Here is a 19,882-nt window from a genome sequence, read left to right on the forward strand (position 1 = left end):
CCAGCTCCAGGTGGGCAGCGATCCACGCCTCCCCTCTCCCCCCAGTGCTCACCAGTGCTGCAGCAGCACCCCAGTGAGCTCCCAGGGTGGATAACTGGTCTCCAGCATTCAGAGGTGATGAGCCGGAGCCCATCACAGCGAGGGCTAGGAGGAGAAAAGCTGAAAGCACCGTGCAGAGGAAAGGAAGAGGATCGCATGAGAGAGGAAGGATGAAATCCCATATCGCAGAGGCAGAAGCAGCCTGATTTCTCTGCACCAGCTCCAACAGAGCCCGTGCAGCTGCAGCACTGCCCCGTGGCTGGGGACAGCCCCTGCCCCGCAGGAGGTGAAGGAAGGCGCCCTGCTTACCGCGTGCGGCCGTGCGATCTGCACCGGGTAGGACATGGCGTGCGGGGGGTAGCGCGGCTCGGCGGCACGCCAGTTCTGTGTCACCGGCTGGGTAGATCCAGACATGTCGAAAGAGCAGACGCGGCCTTCGCTGCTTCCAAATCGCCGACGGAGGATTAGGAGAGCCGGGAGCTCCTCTTCATCGTGAGCGCGCCTTCCACGTCACGCAATAACTGCGAGCAAAAAGAGGGAAGCAGCAGATTAGAACTCAAGTCGACCACAGTCCTGTAAAACAGCTGAACATCGAGCCTCGGGTGATCCCCAGGACCTGACTACTCGTGGTTCTCCACCAGCGAGCCAAGCCTGATGTCCCAGCAGGTAACTGGGCACCGGACTGCCCAGCAGCCGTCGCAGCCCCCGGGGCCACTCCGTGTCACCTCCAGAGCCACCCGAGTATTGAATCAGCCCGGCCGATTAGGATCAAGTGCCACAGAAGACGGCGTGGCCCAGGAGGTATTTTCACAAACACGTCGCCCACATGTTCAATGGTTGATCGTGTGTTGCAACCCCTTTCGCAGCTGTAACGCAGTCAGGAAAACCAGCAGAGTGGGAGGATGCCCCCAACCCCCAGGAGAGGTTTACGAGTTGCCGATTGTTACAGACACTGCGAGTGGCGTCTTTGGAGAGGGTCTCAGGCCTCCACTCGGTCAGGATTCCAACTAAAAAGCAACAAACGTCTACGTGCTGCCAGTTCAGGAGGCACTAACGATTATTCTCCTGTTAATGGTTAATTACACACAGTGTAAATTCCCACGGCTGCCTGGATTTGAGGATGCTGCCACCACGGACCCGCGCGGGGAGAGCTGCGGCACCGCTCCCTCCTCCTCCATCTCAGGCAGAGCCGCGCACGCCGCCTCCTCCCCAGTGGAGGTGCTTATTAAGTACAGATTTGTGCAAGCTCCGCAGCGGTATCAAACTCTTTCATCAGCACACACGGAGCAGCAGAAAGAGCTTGGTGTGCTGCGAGCTACCCGCTGGCCTCTCCCCGCCGCTCTCCGGGGCGCGCAGCGAGCCCGAGCCAACGCAATTTCAACTGAACCAGCAGTTGGCATGTACAAAAACCAAAAAGGGGTGGGAAAAGAAAAGAAGAGGAAGCCTTTTTTTTTTTTTTTCTTTTCCCCCTGCGAGACCACAGATCAGCCCGTGCTGATAAACCACTCGCTATCTGCGACGAGCAGGCACGGGGCCGCCTCGCTGCTGCGCCTGCATCCACGCTCGGCTCGGCAGCCAGACACAAAATCAAACCAAACCAACGGCCCCAGCGGGGCCCGGCGAGCAAAGGAATCCCCCTTACAGAGGGCTCGAGTTATATGAAAAAAAATAAAAATCAAATTATTCCCATTAAGGCCTAAGGATGGCAGAAATGTGGATGACCTCGATGTGGGCTATTGAGGTTTGCCCCTGATGGGGAACAGGACAGCTGCCTTGCAGGGCTCAGGAAAGCCCCTGAGCACGTGGGGGAATTCAGAGACACCCAGCAGGCGGTGGGGACATGTTTCCACTTCCACTCTGAGTGCCCTGCTTCCCCTTGTGCATCCTGACGGGATGTGATGTGAGCCACAACCCCCCCGAGCAGGCGGTCAGGCACCTGCTTCACTCACCTCCGTGGCCACCACGCTCCCAGGGCTTGGAAACGTGGCCACAGGGCCAAGCCGTGTCCTCAGATCGCTGGCCCCAAACCTCCCTGCAGCTGCCAAGGAAGCATGCGCAGCACTCGAGAGCACCGAAAGCCAGCTGGGATCTGCACAAGTTTCAGGTACTTTCCCAACAACAGATCTGAGCTCGGGCATCCTTGCTCGCAGCCACCTGGGGGTTAATTTGCACACACGTCCGTACACATGCTCGAAGGTGAGGGGTCCTGGAGCCCTTGGCAGGTTGCACCGAGCCAAGTGCCCCACTCAGAGCTCACCAGGAGGACTGGAGCACACCACGGCAGCTGTCTGCAGGGGAAGAAACGCGATGGCTTTTTCTCTTTTTTGTTAAAAAACAAAACAAAACAAAACAGCCCTCTTCAGATCACAAGTTCAGCTTTAAGACGCAGCGCCAACTGCCAAGACACACTGTCACGCTTCAGGAGAGTTTAAAGGCTTTTTTGCTTCTCTTTGTGCAGGCGGCGAGCAGAATCAAAGCCCTCCAGACATTCCCCAAACTTCTCGGCGCGGCGGCGAGTGGTGACCGTGCCAGCAGATCCGCGGGCACCGCGCTGCACAAGGAAGTGACCGAGCTCAGATATTGGAGACCACAGTTTCGAAGGGGTGGAGATGTGGGGGGAAAAATGCCATTTTCCCCCTCGGTGCCATCTTTACGCTCATCAGCTCCTGGCAGGCCAGCTCGGGGAGCACCAAAGAGCGACAGCTCCCCAGCTACAGGAGGACGGCCCCAGCAGCCGGTCCCCGTGAATTAATTGTTTGTAAGAGAGGAATGCAAACAATAGGGGCAGATTAATGGGAAATGAAACAGAAATAGCGCAGCCAGGCTCCTTAAATCTTTAAGGCCGGGCTGTTTGGTTACTACTTTTCTCAACTGATCTTGATGAGGAACAGACATTGTCTCACAGGAAAAGTATTTCTTCCCCCCTGGTTGGAGCCCTGATCAGAGCACGTTTTATCCACAGACCTGCGTTAGCCATTACGGTGCTAGGTACGAGGAGATTTACAGCCTGATTAGAAACAGGAGAAAGCGGGAGGTTCCTGGCAAATCCAGCCCCAGGACGACAGCACAGAGCTGCGGACGAGGCGAGAACCTGCAGGGGCTCCTGAACCCGCTTCTTGCCTCCCATCTGGGAGCCTCCCAGGACCCTGCCCCGCTGCTGAAGCCTTCAACACCCCCTCGCCATGGGACAGGCTCTTGGCACTTGGCCGTGGAGCTGTGCATGCCAGCAGCACAGCCCCGACCCCAGCAAAAGCACGACACACGGATTCTGCCCATGCTGAGCAAAAGCAGCAAAAGATTTACGAGTCCTTTGCAAGAAAGCTGATTTGCTAACAATTAAAAGCGCTCAACGCACTTGTTGCTCTCCAAAGTCAGAGTGAGCCCGGCGATGTGCTCCGTGATCCCAAGGGACAGCAGGATTCCCAGCTGGGTCCCCGGCTTGCTGCTGCCAGGGTAGGAGCGTGGGTGAGCTGCCCTAATTACCCTGCCGGGCTTCGTCTGGCTGAGAGGTGAGAGCAAGGCACGCCCAGCGCTCCGAAAGCCCCGCTCCAGCCCTGCTTACAGCACTCGTAAAGCTCTCAGTGAGAACAGGCTGCTCAGCTGCAACATAAACACTAAAAAAAAAAAGCAAAGACCTGCTGAAATGAGATTAACAGACCATTCTGTTTCTGAAGTGCAGAGTAACGTTACTCAACTTGTGGTCTACAGAGCGTGATGGTCCGCAGGAGACGTTAGAAGGTAGCCCACAAAATGACAGCAGAAAGACAACGAGAGGAGACAATTTATTAAAGGCAACAGCCCGGACCGCCCCGCCACGCATCCCCTGCCTGGGATGCGCTCACCGGGGTGCATTTAATTGGAAAATATTGGCACGAAAGCTAATGCTTAACTGCAAAACGATGCAAGTTTTGGGAAAAGCAATCAGCTCCTCTTTACTCGGACGCTGAATATGTGACGATTTTCCTCTTCGAATACACCCTCAAAAAAGATGCATCCTCCAGTCAACTCGTGCATTTCGAAACAATAATCAAGGAGACCTTCATTTATAACGCTTAATTAATACCGAGCCACAGTGTTCGCCTCCAGGAGCCCGACCAGCCAGCCATGCCCGAAGCCCCAGCCCGCACGTGTGCGCGGCCCCGCAGAAAAGCCCCTTTATTGCCGGCAGCCGCCCCGCAGCCCGTAAAGGCATTCACATGCCGTACGGCCCCCGATCAAAACCAGAGCTCAAAAGCAGCCGGAGACCTGCCCCCGCTTTCTTTAGAGTGCTGGTGGAAGCAGAAAAATAATTAAGACGTAATGAAAATGGGCTGAGGGACATTCCTAAGGAGCGCACCACAATGTAACGATAATGGATTTGTCTAATCAATATGTGCATGAAATTTTCTTGGAAGACAGCTGACATTATCCACAAATATTTGTATGTACTGTATCTATTAAGGCCTTTCAATAGGAAAGCCGGCCGTCTGCCATAAATTTAGGGCTCTATTCAGAATAACAAAGAAAACAATGTCACTGTCTGCAGCCCAGGAATCCACAGTAGCATTCAATCACAGCGGGGTACAGAGGTTTTAAATTAAAATAGCAGCACAGGGTCAACAGGAAAGATCAGGCACGCCCCGAGCTCCTCCGGCAGGGCTCGGGGCCCTTCACCCCGTGCCATCTCCCAGCACCGTGCTTGCCTTGGAGGAGCAGAGCAGGAGGCAAGGGCTCAGCACAACCTGATGGATCACAGCACCACGATGGCTGGATGTTACCCTCATGAGCAGGCACAGCGGGTCCTACGGCCACGGAGGGGATGGCAGCAGCTCAGGAGCCGTGCCTCGTCCTTGCTGCAGTGGCACCGGTGGCTCCGTGCGGCACCGCTTCAGAGCCCCGAGGAAAGGAGACTTCTCCGCCCTGCCCTTGTCACTGCCCGGAGCAGCAAAGCGGGATTTGGGACTGGTGTTACTGCTTTTCAATCTTTCCGAGCTATTTTGGGCACAGGACCCGCGTTTAGCTCTGCCCCGAGATAACCTCTGCCAGCGTTCGCGAGCAAATCTTGGCACCGCGGCCGTGCGGGGCAAGGTCGGAGGGTTTCATTGCGCCAGGCCCCGCTCCGAGCAGCGGCACAGGATGGGCCTCGTGCTCCGGCAGCACAAAGCACACCCTGGGCTCGTGCCATAACTCCTTCTGCTCGGCAGCCCCAGGGCTGATGGTCTGTTTGAGGGGTCCCAAGCACAAAAGCACACGGCTGAGCTCCCGCACCACCTCTCCAAACCCCTTCGCTCCCTTCTCCGTGGCGAGTGCCGGTGCACGGGCACGCGGCCACCCACGGCACGCTGCTGCTGAGTGCCTGCCCAAAAGGGACCCTTCAAACCCTCAAAGATACTGACAAGGAACGGGGGGGGGGGGAAAGAAACCCTACAGAAAAAAAAAGGGGGGGGGATTTGGATCCAGGCACGGGCCATTCATGAAACAAAGGAGTTATTTTAAGTGTAGGCTGGAAATAGAAAACAAATTAGAGCATGCGAGGCCTTTGTTGAAGATGATCTGCAAAGACAAATGGAAATGCCTTAAGAGGAATTTTTTTTAAAAAAAAAAAAAGCACACACACAGGCACTGGGACTGAAAAGGGAAATCAGGCAGGAGGCTGGAGGAGGAGAGGAAGGGAAAGGAGTGATGGTCAAGTGCCAGAGCACAAATGGGACAGAGGCAGCCAGAAAGAGGTACGAAACCCAGCACAGGACAACAGGAGGAACCAGCAGAAGTGCCTGGTAAAACCCCAGGCATGGAAAAAACGCTGAAAACAAGCCCGATTTCTGACGGGAGCACAGCCAAAAGCTCCAGCCCCAAACACTCCGGGTGAGTTCACACTGAGAGGTGCCCCCCCGGGACAGGGGGACCACGGGGTGCAGGTGGGTGGCAAAGCCCCTGCTCCTCCAGCAGAGCCCAGTCTGAGCTGCGTGCCCATACTGGGGGATGCAGGGCTGGGGGGGAGCCACGGGGCCCCCCTCCCGTGCACCACCCGGCCCCTGCCCCGCATATATTTGTGAGATCTTTCCCACTTCGGCGCCCCCCCTTACATTAAACATGTGCTTAAATATCCTAACTGTTATGCCGTACTAATCTCAGTTTAATAAACACGCGCAAGCAACTTTAAATCAAGGCAGAAAAAAAAAATGCAATTCCTTGCCAACACGCGATAATGATATAGTAACTGCGGGCCTGCTTCAGCCCCGCTTCCAAGCGCATTAAACAGCACATTAACAACCCTCGCTGCACCACCACATCCTCGCTGCATCCCCTCGCAGCTCCCAGGAGCTAAGCTAACCCCCAGCCTAGCCAGATAAACACGGCTTTCAGCCTGCGAGGGAGCTTACCAAGCACCTGGGAGCTTTATTTATTTATTTCGCCCGGCACACGCTGCTGCTCATTTGGTTTTCAAACACTTCAGCTCGCATCGCTGCCGAGACAAGTCCTCTGATGTCTCGGGCACACCATGAAAGCCCGGGGAGTCGTCTCCTCGAGGTTCTTTTGTTGAACAAATTACGCAGCTCGGGAGTGACATTTTTGATTATTTACATCCCGCATAAAGAAGGGAAACTCATTTTCTGGATTCCCTGAGATAAGCTCTTTGAGGAGGATCGCACCGCTAAACACTCTCTCCTTTTGCACGCTTCCCAGTTTCAAAGATGACAAAACATCTCCTTGTTCTAAATTATTCTTTCTCTTTCATGATCCTCTAATGATTCAGGAGTCTCAACTTCACACAAGCATCTTTGAAGAGCCCCGGCTGCCAGCGTAAGAGCTGAACTATTGTGACAAACGGCACAATTTAATGCCTCCATAGGAAGGCGTGTGCAAAGGAGCAAAATTACCCTAGGGAACTGAAACAAAGCCTGCAAATGAATTAAATGACCTGTAAACTAAGGTACTTGAAAATATGAGATGCTGTGCAGCTGGGCCATAAAATATCACTGAAGAATGGAGCCACTCGAGGCCGGAGCTGATCCAGACTGACCCATTTTGCTCCAGGTTGGGGTGAAGGAGCCGTACTCACCCAGGACATCACCGCACCTCCAACGCCGGACAGCAGCTTCAGTGATGCTAACTCAACTGCTGGTGATCGTCTGTCAAATACCAGCTCCGAACCCTCCACCAGGCCCTTCTCCCAATACTCCCTGGGTAATTACTGGTAGATTGAGTCCATTTTCAGCCCGGGTTAATGACCAGATTCCAGCCATTTGTTCCCGCGCGTTTCTGCTGCTTTCATTTCTCCCCAGGAATTGTGATGAGTTCAGGCTCACCGGTGGCCCGGTGAAAGGAGCCGCTCGTTAGTTCAGAGCAGAGCAGCCGGGGAGACAGGTCTACGCGGTGGGAGCCATTAATTGGGTTTGTGTTCTGCTTTCCTCGGCTGGGTAATTAATAGCTTCTAGACAGAAAGTCAAAGCCTCTCTAGAGGCACCAAAAAAACTTCACCGCTTGCATCCGAGGCGTAGCAGCTCGCGGGATGCCGGACAGCCTGCGGCGAGGGAAGGGGGACAGGAGAAGGCGACCTCCTCATCCTCCTCCTGCTCCACCAGCTGGCACCTGTTTAATTTCCCTTTCCCAGGTTCGGAGCAGTGATTTTGAGCCTGTGGTTCGCAGCCCTCTAGGAGTCTGCAAACTCCTCTTCAGTTGCTTTTCAAGGGCTCCTTCCACTCCTGCTCCGCAGACAGGACACGTCTCAGGGGCTGCCCTTCCACGAGGAAGCTCGAAGCCTCCCCGAATTGGAGGGGCTGACAGATCTGGTTTGAGTCCCGTTGTCAAGCTTTTCTTTCCTGGGCAGAGCTTTAAGAAATTTCTCCCGGGATTTGCACAACACACAGATTGCAAAAGTAAACCTTGGGGGGGAAAGGAAAACATCGTTCTGATCGCCACGTATTGCATGACTCGTGCTAAGCTTTTAAAATCCCAATAATTGACACCACCACACACTGGAAATTTACTCAACGGCCTCAGAAACTGAGCCTGTAAAGAGGAAGCAAAGGCAATGGACCTTTTCTTTGCCCAAACTCAGACAACTTTATCTCTCTTACACTCCCTTGTTCATTTGAGAGAGCAGGACATTGCTTTTCCTTAGATATTTAAGTTTGGCTACCCCACACTTTCATGAAAATTTTAGCTTCAGCTACAAAGTTAAGCAAGAGGAGCTTGTGCAAAGAGAAAGGCTGAGACGTTAAGCCTGGAAAGCTGCAAACTGTACCTGCTGCAGCTATCTGTAAGTTAGAATAAACAAAGGAAAACACATTTCAACAACTTCGGCTACACATACGGCACATCTGAAAATAAAAAGCAACACGAGCACATGAAGGAAGAAATTCCTTTCCCTTCCGTTGTTCTGTTTCTTAATGAGAGATGTGAGTTTTTACCTCACTCCATCCGACCTACCAGGGACTGTTCACAAGGGATGGTTGTCATAGCTTCTTGGGGCCGCACGCACATTTTTTGTCAACAGCACTGCAGGTAAAAACCTTGAGGGAAGGAAAATTGGCTCCCAAGAATTCAAGAAGTGAGTTTCTGAATTGGCTTCTGTCCCGGGAACCAAAAGCATGATCCCACAAAGGCTTTTTCATAGGTTGCAGGAAATCAGCCTGGCAATGGGTGTTGTGTCTTCGGTGACGACTGCCTACAAGCCCAAATCCAGCCTCATGGCACGCACCTGGATGGGGTCCGAAGCCTTTGACCCACCCGTCCCCTGCTACCAGAGGAAGGGGCGAACTTTGCCTCGTTTCCTGGTGAAATTTCCGTTTCAGTCCCTGGGCTATCGGCCTGCCCTGTTTTGCAATCGCTGAACTCAGAGCTATTTATTATTAACAACTATTGCTACTAAAAAAAAAAACCCTCAGCCACCCAAGTCACTCCTCGGATGAGTCACTAGCCCAGCTCGCTGCCGAGGCAGCGCAGGCACAAGCAGGTACCCTCGGTCACCCCGCGCCTACCTACCCCGGGGCTGAGGTTTCGGCTGGTTACTCATCCTCCAACCCTCGGCCACATGGCAGGAACGAAGAAAAACCACGAGGGAAACGTCTGACGCAAAGCGCTCCCCGCCGGCTGGGAAGCTCCTCTGGTGGGCGAGCAGGAGCCTTAGCAGTGAGTTGACGAGTTCGGGCAAAACTGGTCAGGGCGAAAGCACTGGGGAAATCAGCACAGGCAGCAGCAGTCACGGTCCCAAGGTCAAATTTGGTGTTTATGGAGCTACAGGAACAAGTTACAGAATAATAAACTTCTCCGAGTTTTCCTTGGCACTGGGCTGGCACAGGGACAAGGGAGGGTTTCCATCCCCAAATCTCCATCACCTTTGCTTGGGCGGCTGAGCTGCTCGTGGAACAACTGCAGCCAGCAGCCCTGGCGTGTTCATGGAAGAAGCCAACGACGGTGGATTTAGCTTCAAATAGCTGTGGTCCTGATAAGGACTCTGCATGGGGAGGGCACCGACAGCCACGGCCACCCCCAGCACCTCGTGTGAGCTCCCCTCTTGTCCGGAGCCCAGGGGAATCAAGCCCTGCTCCACCTCACCGCCCAAGCCAAAGGACACAACAACGCACAGTGTTTTTAAAATAACCAAGAGGCAGCTCGTAAAGGCCTCCGAGCCCTCTCAGCCCCCCAGTTTCTGCCAGCTGGCCTCTGTCGGGCTCCCCGGGGAGGGGACATCCGCACCGCGTCCCCCCGGTGCCCCAGCAGCAGGGCCAGCTGCCACCGCCTGCACCCAGAGCAGGAGCAGAGCCACCGCCTGCCGTGGTGGTGCCTGAGCCATGGGCTTGGAGCAGGAGGGAGCACGGCCAGAATGAGGCGTGCAGTCAAGAAAACTCCTGCATTTCCCTTAAAATCCCCAAAGATCAAGGGGTGAAGGTGCTTTGGGTCTGTTCTGTGACATGGATAAAACTGAGATGCGTTTCGCTAACATCCGAGGAATGTTTAAACAAGGAAGCCCTAAGGAAGGGGTAACACTCCAATTTTATGTTGCGCAGGAATTTTTATGGATGAACTGAACCGCCCCCACCTTCCCCCGCTACGTTTTGTTGCATGCCTTGTCCAGGAAATTGTCTGTTTTAATGCAAAACACTTGACCACAATTTCAACCGATGCAAGATGCTGCGGAGCTGCGTGCCCTGCAGAGGCAGGGTGTCTGTCACTCAGCAGCACTCAGGAAATTCTGGGTTTCCTCTGCAATCACAGCCAGGCTGTCCCAGCGCCTGCTGACAGCCTCCCAGCTGCAGGGTGCTGCTTGGGGGAGCCAAAATGACCCCACTGGGAAGTTGCTCACTTACCTACGCAGGCAGGACAGGGGGTTCTTCTGTCCTCCTCCCCACAGCTCTGCTTTAAGGGGTGTGGAATGGCTTAATTATGCCCCTCCAGGTAGGAAGAAGTCACTTGTCTTTAAATACTCGGGATTTTATTGAGTTAATGTGTTTTAACGAGGTCAGGGCACCAAGGGTAAGCTCTTACCCACCGGGGAATTCATTGCTTTCCCCCCCTCGCAATTAAGCAGCATCTACCGTGCTTAATTCTGAGGCAGGGATTAAAGTCACACGCTTTGCAGATAAAAAGTCAAGAAAAACATTCAAGCAGTCAGAGAAGGCAAAGAAACCTTCCCTTTCTTCGTCACATCTCACCTGAAACCCACACCAGCACCCAACGCTGTGCCCCCTGGATGGAGCCAGCCAGGCAAGGGGCGCCTTCGCCTCCCACCACGGGGAGTGCTGAGCTGCTCCAGCCACTGGCTGCTGTGTTTGCCTTTTGCCAGGCTGGGCATTTACCTCCTTTATTCCTGCAGGGCTATGGAACAGCAGTTCTGTAGGTTAAAGGAAATCTGCCTCTCCAAAAGGCCCGTTTATGAGAAAAGGATCAGTGAGAGCTGTCACAAAGATGGGATAAATGACGCATCTCCAACCTTTGCCAGACCCAGTCCTCCTGGAAGCAGAGTGCCCACGGACCCAGGTCTCACACACGGCCTGAAATAGTCCGTGAATTCACCTAAACAAGCAAACTGTAAGCAACGCTGTACCCTGGGAAGCCACCCCAGTGCTTTACCCTGCGGGGCCTCTGCGGAGGCCCCCCCGAGCCCAGCACGCGGCTGCTGCCGCCTCGCTGCGCCGGGGCTCCTGGCTCCACGGGGATTTCACGCTTGGGGAGCGAGGGAAGCTCCCAGCTCGAATCCCTGTGGTCCCAGCAGTGACAACAGCTGCCGAGCAGCTGGCTGGGGGCTGAAGGAGGAGCACAGCCCGTCAGAGCCTACCCGCAACGCTCGGCTCTTCCCACGTCTCCTCCGGCACGGTTGGTTGCCCACTGGTAGGAAATCTCCAGGAGCAGATAAATATTGCAGATGGAACGAACTGATAGATATCGCAGACAGGTTCTGGAAGCAAACACACGAATGAACGCCGAGTTGTTTGACAGCATGGGAAGAAATATAAATTGCAGCTTGCCCCCAGCCCCTGCAAAGTCTGGGTTGTGTTTTCACACCAGCCCTGTTAGCCCGTTACACAGGCAGCACCTCTGTGCCAAGCTCCTGCTTCCAGAGCCCAAGCGCAGCCCCGCTGTTGATGCTCCACGAAGATCACTGCACTCGATCATTAAATAGGGGTTTTAATAAACAGGTAAATCCATCGTTATAAGCCAGAGCTCTAAGAGAGCTATCAGGCTCCATAATAACCCACACTATCGCCAACGAAGGCTCTTGTACCTGCCCATAAGACACCCTCACGGTGCTGATCTGAAGGACAGGAGATGCCATCTATCAGTTCTCGACCATTCCTATGAAGACCTTAATGTAAATACCGGCGATAGGCGGCCACATTTCATGTAGGTGATGCTAAAAATACAGCTGAAGCACCGCACAACGTTCAGGAGCAGTCCTCCGGGATTGCACTGGAGAATATTTAATAAAGTCAAAAGCTGCAGGCTAATTTCCCCTGAGAGTTGCCACTTAGAGCCTGTCGCAGTGAGGATCCATCACAGACAACACCGATTCACCCACAGCGAAGAGATTAAAAAAAAAAAATAAGCTCTTCTTCCTTCCTTCTTGCCCGCTGCCAGCCATTAGGACATCACCTTGGGTAAAGGAAGGACGCCCCTGGTCCTGAGCGCTGCCAACAGCACAGCCCTGCAGCAAACCTCAGGGACTGGCTCCTGCTCAGCAGCATGCACGCCCTGTCCCCAAACTCCCACCCCATAACCTCCCCGGGAGGATCCACGATCAAACGATGCTCCTGTGCGCAAGGGCACAAGGGGAAGGCATCTTCCGTCCACTGCTTTAGGAAGTGGATTTGGGGTCACTGTCCCTTGCGTAACAATAGCTACTCAGGGAGGATAAGATCAGCCGCTAAGCGGGATTACAAATTTATCTTCCCTCAGTAGTGTGATCTTCCACAAATAATCGTATCACGGAAAATAATACAGGAGGTATTTTTAAGAACCGTTCTTTGAACCGCTCGCAGAGCACGAAAACACCCACACGACACAAATCAGAGCTTTTTTCTTTTGAAGTGCAAGGGCAACGCGTACCGCGGGGCGGTTGTGGATGTATGGCACTGCTGTTGCACCTCTCCCCCCAGCACTTATGGGATGGGGAGCAGGAAGCAAAGCACCACGGCTCTGGTGTCACCGATAAGCCCCAGGAAAAGCAGGCAGCGCTCAGAGGGGCACGGCCAGCCAGCCGGGCTCGGTTCGGAGGAAGAATTGAAGCACCACCAGCCCGTGCACCTTCGGGAGCTGGGATTTGAGGTGCTCTGTGCCTTCTGGCAGCACCGCCCCGCTGTATCGCCAGCTCAGATGTGGAGAGCAGCTTCCTGCCGCAGCACTGCCAAAGCTGATACCGGCACGGTTTAAGATCCAACCCCTGAAGAGGATGAAAGGCATTTTTTACACTCTCGCTCCTTGCTTGGCACTGAGCAGAAGCAGCTCAAGGAGCTAAGCTAGCAGAAAACCACCCCACGAGCTCCCGGGGCAGGTACAAAGCTTCAAACCAACACTCAACTTGCAAATAAGCTTTCAGAGACCACAACTGAAATCCATAAACCTCTACCTCCTGGACTCAAACCCAGTGGTTTTGAGGTGGGATCAGAAGTATTTTCTGAAACTGTGCTGGAAATTAGGAACTCTGTGTGTAAACAACACAATTTGGAGCTGCGCACTTCCCAGCACCATTTAAACAGAGACATCGCCTCGTCCCACTCATCGCTGCGCCAGGCAGCAGTGGACTTACTCCATCCGTGACATCCTGGGCTGATTTGATTGCAGGGCCGGCTGCATCACCACCCACGAGACATCACACGGCTTCCAAAGAGGCCCCAGCAGCTTCTAAATAACTTAAATTAAACAACTTCAATAGACGAAGCCACGGAGGACATGTGTTTAAGAAGTCTCAGGCTATTCATTGAGTGGCAGCGCTTCCAACGCTATCTTTTGGAAAGATCAACAGGCAGACAAAGTATTTTCACGCGTCACTGCTGTGTCAGTGAGCCAGCACACGCTCATGAATGTTTTGGTTCCAGGAAAAGTGACACACACGCGTTGTGACTCAGGGACCCCGCAGCAAGGCGGCTGAGACCAAGGCTTTGCATGAGCGTAAACCAAGGACATCATCGCTGGTGGTGGGAAGGGGCGAGCCAGGATTTGCCAAGTCCAAGATAAGGAACGTGTGCTCTGAACCATCTCCCTCCAAGGGTGGGAAAAGTACTCAGAAAAGATTATTAAAAAAAAAAAAAAAAAAAAAAGGCATGGCTCTCAGCAGAAGGTAACTTGAGTTTCACAACGAGGATCCCAAAGAAAAGCAAGCAGCCATCACAGAACCTGGCAGGCAGCAGCTGGGAACGTGCTCAGGACAGTGTCCTGCTGTCCCTGTGCCACACACCAGCAGCGGATCCGTCACGGGAAGCTGCTCCTCGCCCGGCTCTCCCCCTGCGTGGACTATTTGCAGCAACAGCATTAGAGCAACCATCAAGCAGATGCTTAAAAAATGCAGAATGACGTTCAAATGACATCTATCCATAAATCAGCCCAAACCACAAACATCTGAAGAAGATTTTCACTTAATCCAATTTACTGTAATCTCTCTCTTTAGTTAAAATGACAGAAATGTCAAAATGGGACTTTACTCCTCTGTCAAAGCATCTCATGGTGAAAAGGAAAATAAGCAGGCTCTCGCAGGCAGCACCACTTATTAGGTTAGAAATGTCAAAACTGTACTTTGATTCTAACTATTAGCAGTCACATCCACATGCTGTGCCCTTCTGTTTCACTTCATTTCCCCCAAAAGCGGGCGCCGAGCATATGCTCGATGCCAAGCGCCGTCTCCACCACGACACAAGCCCTGCGTTTGGTGTTTCCCATGACCCTGCGCCCATCCCTGTTCAAGGACACGTGGCCTCTTCCTCGGCTCTGTCCCATGCTACACCTACGTCTTGTTTACCATCAAACATCTCAGGAAGCCTATGTTCTATTCCCTAAAAAAAAAAATTAAAAATAAATGAAAGAAACCAAACCTTCCGAACAGACCAACCTTAATCTGCTTTCCCCCATCTCTCCACGCTAATTAGCAAACAGGATAATTGACTCTGTGCCTGGAATAAGCCAGTCCGCAGATATATTCCTGCCGGTGAGTGTATGCGTGTTTTGCCCCAATGGTCACAAAAATTAAGCCATTATCCAAGAGTCCAAGAAAGCAAAAGAAAAATACCTCCTGTCAGAGGCGGGGGTCTTCATGCATTATTTAATGAGAACTCTGTTGGCAAAACTGGTGTTGTTTTTATATAAAAGCTAATAGAAATTGTACCTCCAGGTGTCAAAACACTGATGGTAATTCCTGCTGCCTCAGACATCTTGATGTTTCAATTTTAGCAGTATGAGGAGCCTGCAGGGAATCCAAGAGGGTAAAGTGCTTGTACTCAAAGAGAAGCAGAGAGAAGGAGAGCCTTTTTATTTCTTTATAAAGGGCTCAGGGGAACAGTTCTACTCACTGGAATTATCAGATCTGGTTCCCCTGCTCCTTCCCTTCCTTGAAAGAGGGAAGAGCAAGGTAGGCTAACAAGGAGCGATTGTGTCGTGTCGACAGGAAAAATCAACGAGGCTGCTAAGCAGAAGCGTCAAGACAAAGAGAAAGTGAGCAGAAGACAGTGCTGGGGTGCGGCAGCACAGGTGCAGCTGCTGTTAATGGATTAACGGGATGCTTAAATGGTTTCCAGAGAACAGACAAGCTGTGATGGAACGGCAATTTTATTTATTTTTTTTTTCTCCTTCAAGTTTCTGCCAAAAACCACAGCAGCACGCTGGATCCCAAGCCCCTCTGTTACCTCCCAGATGCCCTTCTTTGGTCCTGCCCATTGGTTTTCCTCTTAAAAACCAAACTTCTGTAACATCCTGGTGTCAGTGCATGGAAGCATCCCCCAGGCCTTCCCTGCAGACCTCCCCAGCTCACCTTTTATACGATCTGCTCACCTTCTCTCACCTGCCGTCATTCCTCTTTCTGACACAGCAAAGATTTCATTTCCAGACCCCAGCACTGACAACCCAACTTCCCTGGGACAGCTCCACCACCAGGATCAGGCAGAACCGACTCAGCACATCACTTCCCAGCACCATCATGGGTCACCAAGTCAAAAAATAGAGATGCACGAAGCACCCCCACCGCCACGCACCCCTGCAGTGCACAGCGAGCTGGCCAAAACGAGACTCACAGCAAAGGCACGAGGCAGCAAGCATGCTTTCACACCATTTCGGTAATTCATTCGTTATGGGACTTAGGAAATTGTTGTTTCAGACCCGTGACAATTCAGCAGCGTCCCCATCTTAAACTGCACCCGCACCAGGTGTGCCACAGCCCAATGATCCGAGCAGAAGGTCCAAAATCCTACAACTTTGGGGCTGAATCTCCTCGGGAAGCCCCCGGGAGCACGTCACAGGCCAGGCAGCCCCACACCGCTTCCACCGCCGAGGGAAGAGGAATCCGGACGGCGGGAGGGGAGGGAGGGCTGGGGGGGACAGACGGGGAGAAAACAATAGCTCAGGAATTCGCGAGCAGCTCCGCGTGGTGTTCAAGAAAATAAACAACTTCTCCACGCCGCCGCGCAGCCGGGGACACAAAGGTCTCGGAGAGATCCTCCGCTGGGTCGTGAACTCCCACAACCCCGGGTTCAAAAACAGCGCCGAGGAAATTCCCAAGGAAAAAGTCAGGCAGCGCAAGAGCGAGCTGAGCCCAGCAGTGCCAGGCCGGCTGCCCATCGCCTTCCACCTAAGCGCACGCCGAGCCCCTCGTACGTTTGTGGTCCTTGCACCGAGCGGACCCACACCCAGCTCCCATCTCGCCCCAGCACGGCACCAGCGGCCGGGGCATGGAGAGGTCCCCTCATACCCAAATCCTACAGGGTCTTTGGGCCCCCCCAGCACCCTCGCTTACAGCTCCGCTAGTGCTCTGGGGCTGGCAGCCGCTCCGAGAGGCGTTTGTTGACTTCTTGCTTCTCCAGCCGTGTCTCACAATGCGTGGTACAAACTTGGAGAGGCAATGACCTCATCCGAGCTGGGAAGAGGGAGGCGGGGGAATTGGCGACTTGCCACCTTCTCATTTTTCACATTACGAAAAAAAAAAATAATTTATGAGAGAAAGTCCATTTTATTAGTCTAAAAAAAGAAGGAAAAAAAAATCCCATTAGAATGAGCCTCGGAGCGCGCCACTCACACAGCCCCACTGCGGCTTCAGCAGGGTGCCCCACAGCCCCACGAGACCCACGGGTACCCCAATGCATGGCTTTGGGGACACCCTGGCTCTGCAAACAGCTCAGGAGGGCACGATGCTGCAGCACAAGCATCTCTGCTGTCCGGCCAGGCAGATTTACTTCCCCTGAAAGCACGGGGAGGGACCTGCAGCCCTCTCCACCACGTAACCTCTCCAAAAGGGCCATCATATACACAGACCGTGGCTGGCGACTGCATTTGGGGTTCAGGAACCCGGGAGCAGGCCGTCAGCCACGGCTCTGCGGTGAGCAGCGGGTGCAGGGCATGCCCTGGGCTCTGCCCCACACGCCGTGCAGCCTCCCCGAACACACACACGGCATGTGCGCCGCGCGCCGCAGACACGGGACGCATGAATCCTGCATACTCACACATTTTATGCACTCGTATTACTTATGTTATAGATTCACACATACATTACTCATAACTGTTAAGAACAGAACATACAGTTCGTCCTGGCACGAATCCCAGAGGAAGAAAAAAAAAAAAAAACACACACAAAAAAAAAAAACCAACCTCGCAGTAACAAATCTAACTCGAGTCCAACAGCATCTGTGGTAGGAGCTAGAGGAGCATTATGGATCATTAAATTATTGAATTATTTTGTATAACACACCCGTGTGTCGCCAATAACACGAGTCGAGCCTGCTGTTTCGAGGAGCATTTCCCGACCTGAAGCACTCCCCCCGTCTCTGAAGTTTTTGCCTGTGACTGTCGCGCACACGCAGCAACCACAGCAAACACTGGGAAAAGCCATTTATTTCTGCAGCGTGCCTCTGACAGCCCCTCCCGTACAGCAATCGGTTCCACGCCTGCTCCGTGTTTCAAGTCAGGGCCCAAACACGTTCACGTGGGACTGTAATTGTACCTAAATAGCAGGTTTTTTCCTCAAGTTCGGCACGCTGGCCAGAGCCGGCTGTGTTTTCCAGACGGGACTGTCACAGCCGTTCAGATATTTCCTCTTCACACCCCACACCACGATGACAAAGTCAGCCCAACCAGCACCACCGAGAACCTAACTCCCCAGCAGGTCACCAGGCCATGAGGGAAAACACCGAAATCCCAGCACACCGAAGCTTTCACCTGGGTTTTAACCACTACAGCAAGTCTGGGGCATATCAAAGCATTTTTCTTCATGCCCCCTCCACACATGGGCTTCATCCACTCCAGTTTTACACCCGGCCCCAGCGAGGTTTAAGAAGTCACAGTTTGTTCTTCTCCTTCACTGAAGGAGAGGGGAGCAGGAGGCAGCAAGAAGCAGCTCCCCCCGCTGCCCCCAAGCCCCCGTCCCGCTGGGCACGGGATTCCCAGCGCGCCACCGACATCCTCCCCGGGGACTGCGGTGCCACGACCCTTGGAAGCAGCAAAGCCGTCCAAGCTCCAAGTTTTGCGGGCAGAGTTTACCGGCAATAATTCCCTTTCTGCAACAGCCAGCACAAAAACAGCAGCTGCAAACTCCCACTGGCCTGACCGAAGTCAAAACACACCGCGTGCTGCTTTTCAGGCAAACCCAAATTACAGCGTCGTCTGCTGACTGTTCCAGGGACGAACAAACCCACATTAATTACAGGCTAACTTCACAATTCACCTCTCAAAAGCACGAAACATCAGCACAACTGCTTTGATCCCAGCGACAAATCCCTCTCCAGCCGGCACAGCAACGTGTAAGACCAAGACACTCGGGGGGAAAAAAAGAGGAAAAAAAAAAAGGAAAACACAAACTTTTTCTCCCCATTCTGCTTGCTCACGACCTTCCCCTCCTCCCCAAAAAAAAACCATGCTGCAAGCCAGCACGGGCTGAGGGACACGGCCACGTCTGAGAGCAGCAGAGGCTCGCGAGCCCTCGCAGCTCCTCTCCTCCAGCCAGAGGCCGGCCACCTCCGGGCAGCCGCAGGAGCGCGTTCCCAGCCTCCAGCGCCGCCGGCTGCTCCCGTGTCGCAGGGCCAAGTCCCAGCTTCTCACAGGAACTTCTTTCTGCCCCGGCCTGCTCCAGCAAGCCAGACAAAACGCCACCAAAACAAAAGCAGCCCGGTCATCCCGGGGGGGGCACTCACCTAGCGGCATCCCCGCATCACCTCCGCAACCTCCCGCATCGTCAGCAGCCCGCGTCGCCGCTCGGAAATAAATAAATAAGAGAGGCCACACAGCCTTAAAACTGAGCTGGAAATGAAATGGAAAGCCTGTAATTATTTCTCAATGCTCCTGCCAGTCTCAGCCTATAAACACAGTGGATTACATAAGTCCACCCCTCCTGTTTTGAAGCCAAAAGTATGAGCTTTTCCTCCAGCTCTGGCAGCAAGTAATAATTCCTCGTAGCCATGGCAACGCTGGCTGGCTTCCAGCAGACAATGGGTGAGTTGAAATACTGCGAGGCCTTTTTATAGCTTAGCTCTGAAACCCTCTAAAATATGAGCTATCTTATGGCTAACCCAACTCGACAACCTCTCTCCTCTTTAACTGTTTCCTGACGGCCGGTCCCGGGGTCGGGGATGGTTGGCGAGGGGCTGCTCCTGCTGCCCTCGCACCCCAGGCGAGGCCCTCGGTGGCTTCTCCCCATCCTGTGCCAAAATCCCAGCCAGGAGGGCCTGCAGCAGCTTGTGGTGTTTGGGTTTCTCCTGGATTCTTTCAGGCTGCTGCTCTGCAGGTAGGTTTTCTCTGATGTTGTCGCTCCATCAAGCTGTATGAGGTGCTCCTCTCGTGATGCTCAGGTGCGCGTTACGCCGCTCTTGCTGTCTCGTGTGAGTAGGGACGGGGTTTGTGGGGCTTCTGGGCACGATTTCTGGAGCAGCAGCAAGCCAGCAGCTTCCCAAGGCCTTCTTAGCAAGTCCTGGGTGACCTCACCTGTCCTCCTGGATCTGCAGAGCTGCAGTGAGCCCTGGAGAGCTGGCCGCACGCCGGGCACCCCCTGTCCCCACGCAGTTTGGGCACGTCCTACAGCAGGACGAGGAAAAAGCATGAACACACCAGCCTGAGACAGACACAAGACTCGAAGGGAGGAGGAGACAACGCTCAAGGCAACATCCAAGTCAATGGCACACTTCAGACTGTTGAATTTGAGTTTCAATTTCAGGGTTTAGTGACTGGATTCCATCCA

At 53.6% G+C, this 19,882-nt stretch overlaps 1 protein-coding gene across 18 annotated transcripts in view; it reads right to left on the reverse strand.

Annotated features, from left to right (window-relative positions):
- NCOR2 (nuclear receptor corepressor 2) overlaps positions 1-19,882 on the reverse strand; it is a 221,886-nt gene that overhangs the window by 158,542 nt on the left and 43,462 nt on the right. For 14 of the 18 annotated variants that reach the window (XM_027469767.3, XM_072024399.1, XM_072024413.1 and 11 more), the window contains exon 2: positions 349-560. In XM_027469767.3, coding sequence (XP_027325568.3) covers positions 349-453 — 105 coding nt within the window. In that variant the 5' untranslated portion in view covers positions 454-560. Of the gene's footprint in view, positions 1-348; positions 561-11,299; positions 11,324-16,456; positions 16,533-18,842; positions 18,959-19,882 lie in introns of those variants that run through there. The other 4 variants (XM_072024396.1, XM_072024393.1, XM_072024392.1 and 1 more) reach the window with 3 other exon arrangements.

The sequence above is a fragment of the Anas platyrhynchos genome, chromosome 16 (assembly GCF_047663525.1).
Source record: "Anas platyrhynchos isolate ZD024472 breed Pekin duck chromosome 16, IASCAAS_PekinDuck_T2T, whole genome shotgun sequence".
Lineage (NCBI taxonomy): Eukaryota > Metazoa > Chordata > Aves > Anseriformes > Anatidae > Anas > Anas platyrhynchos.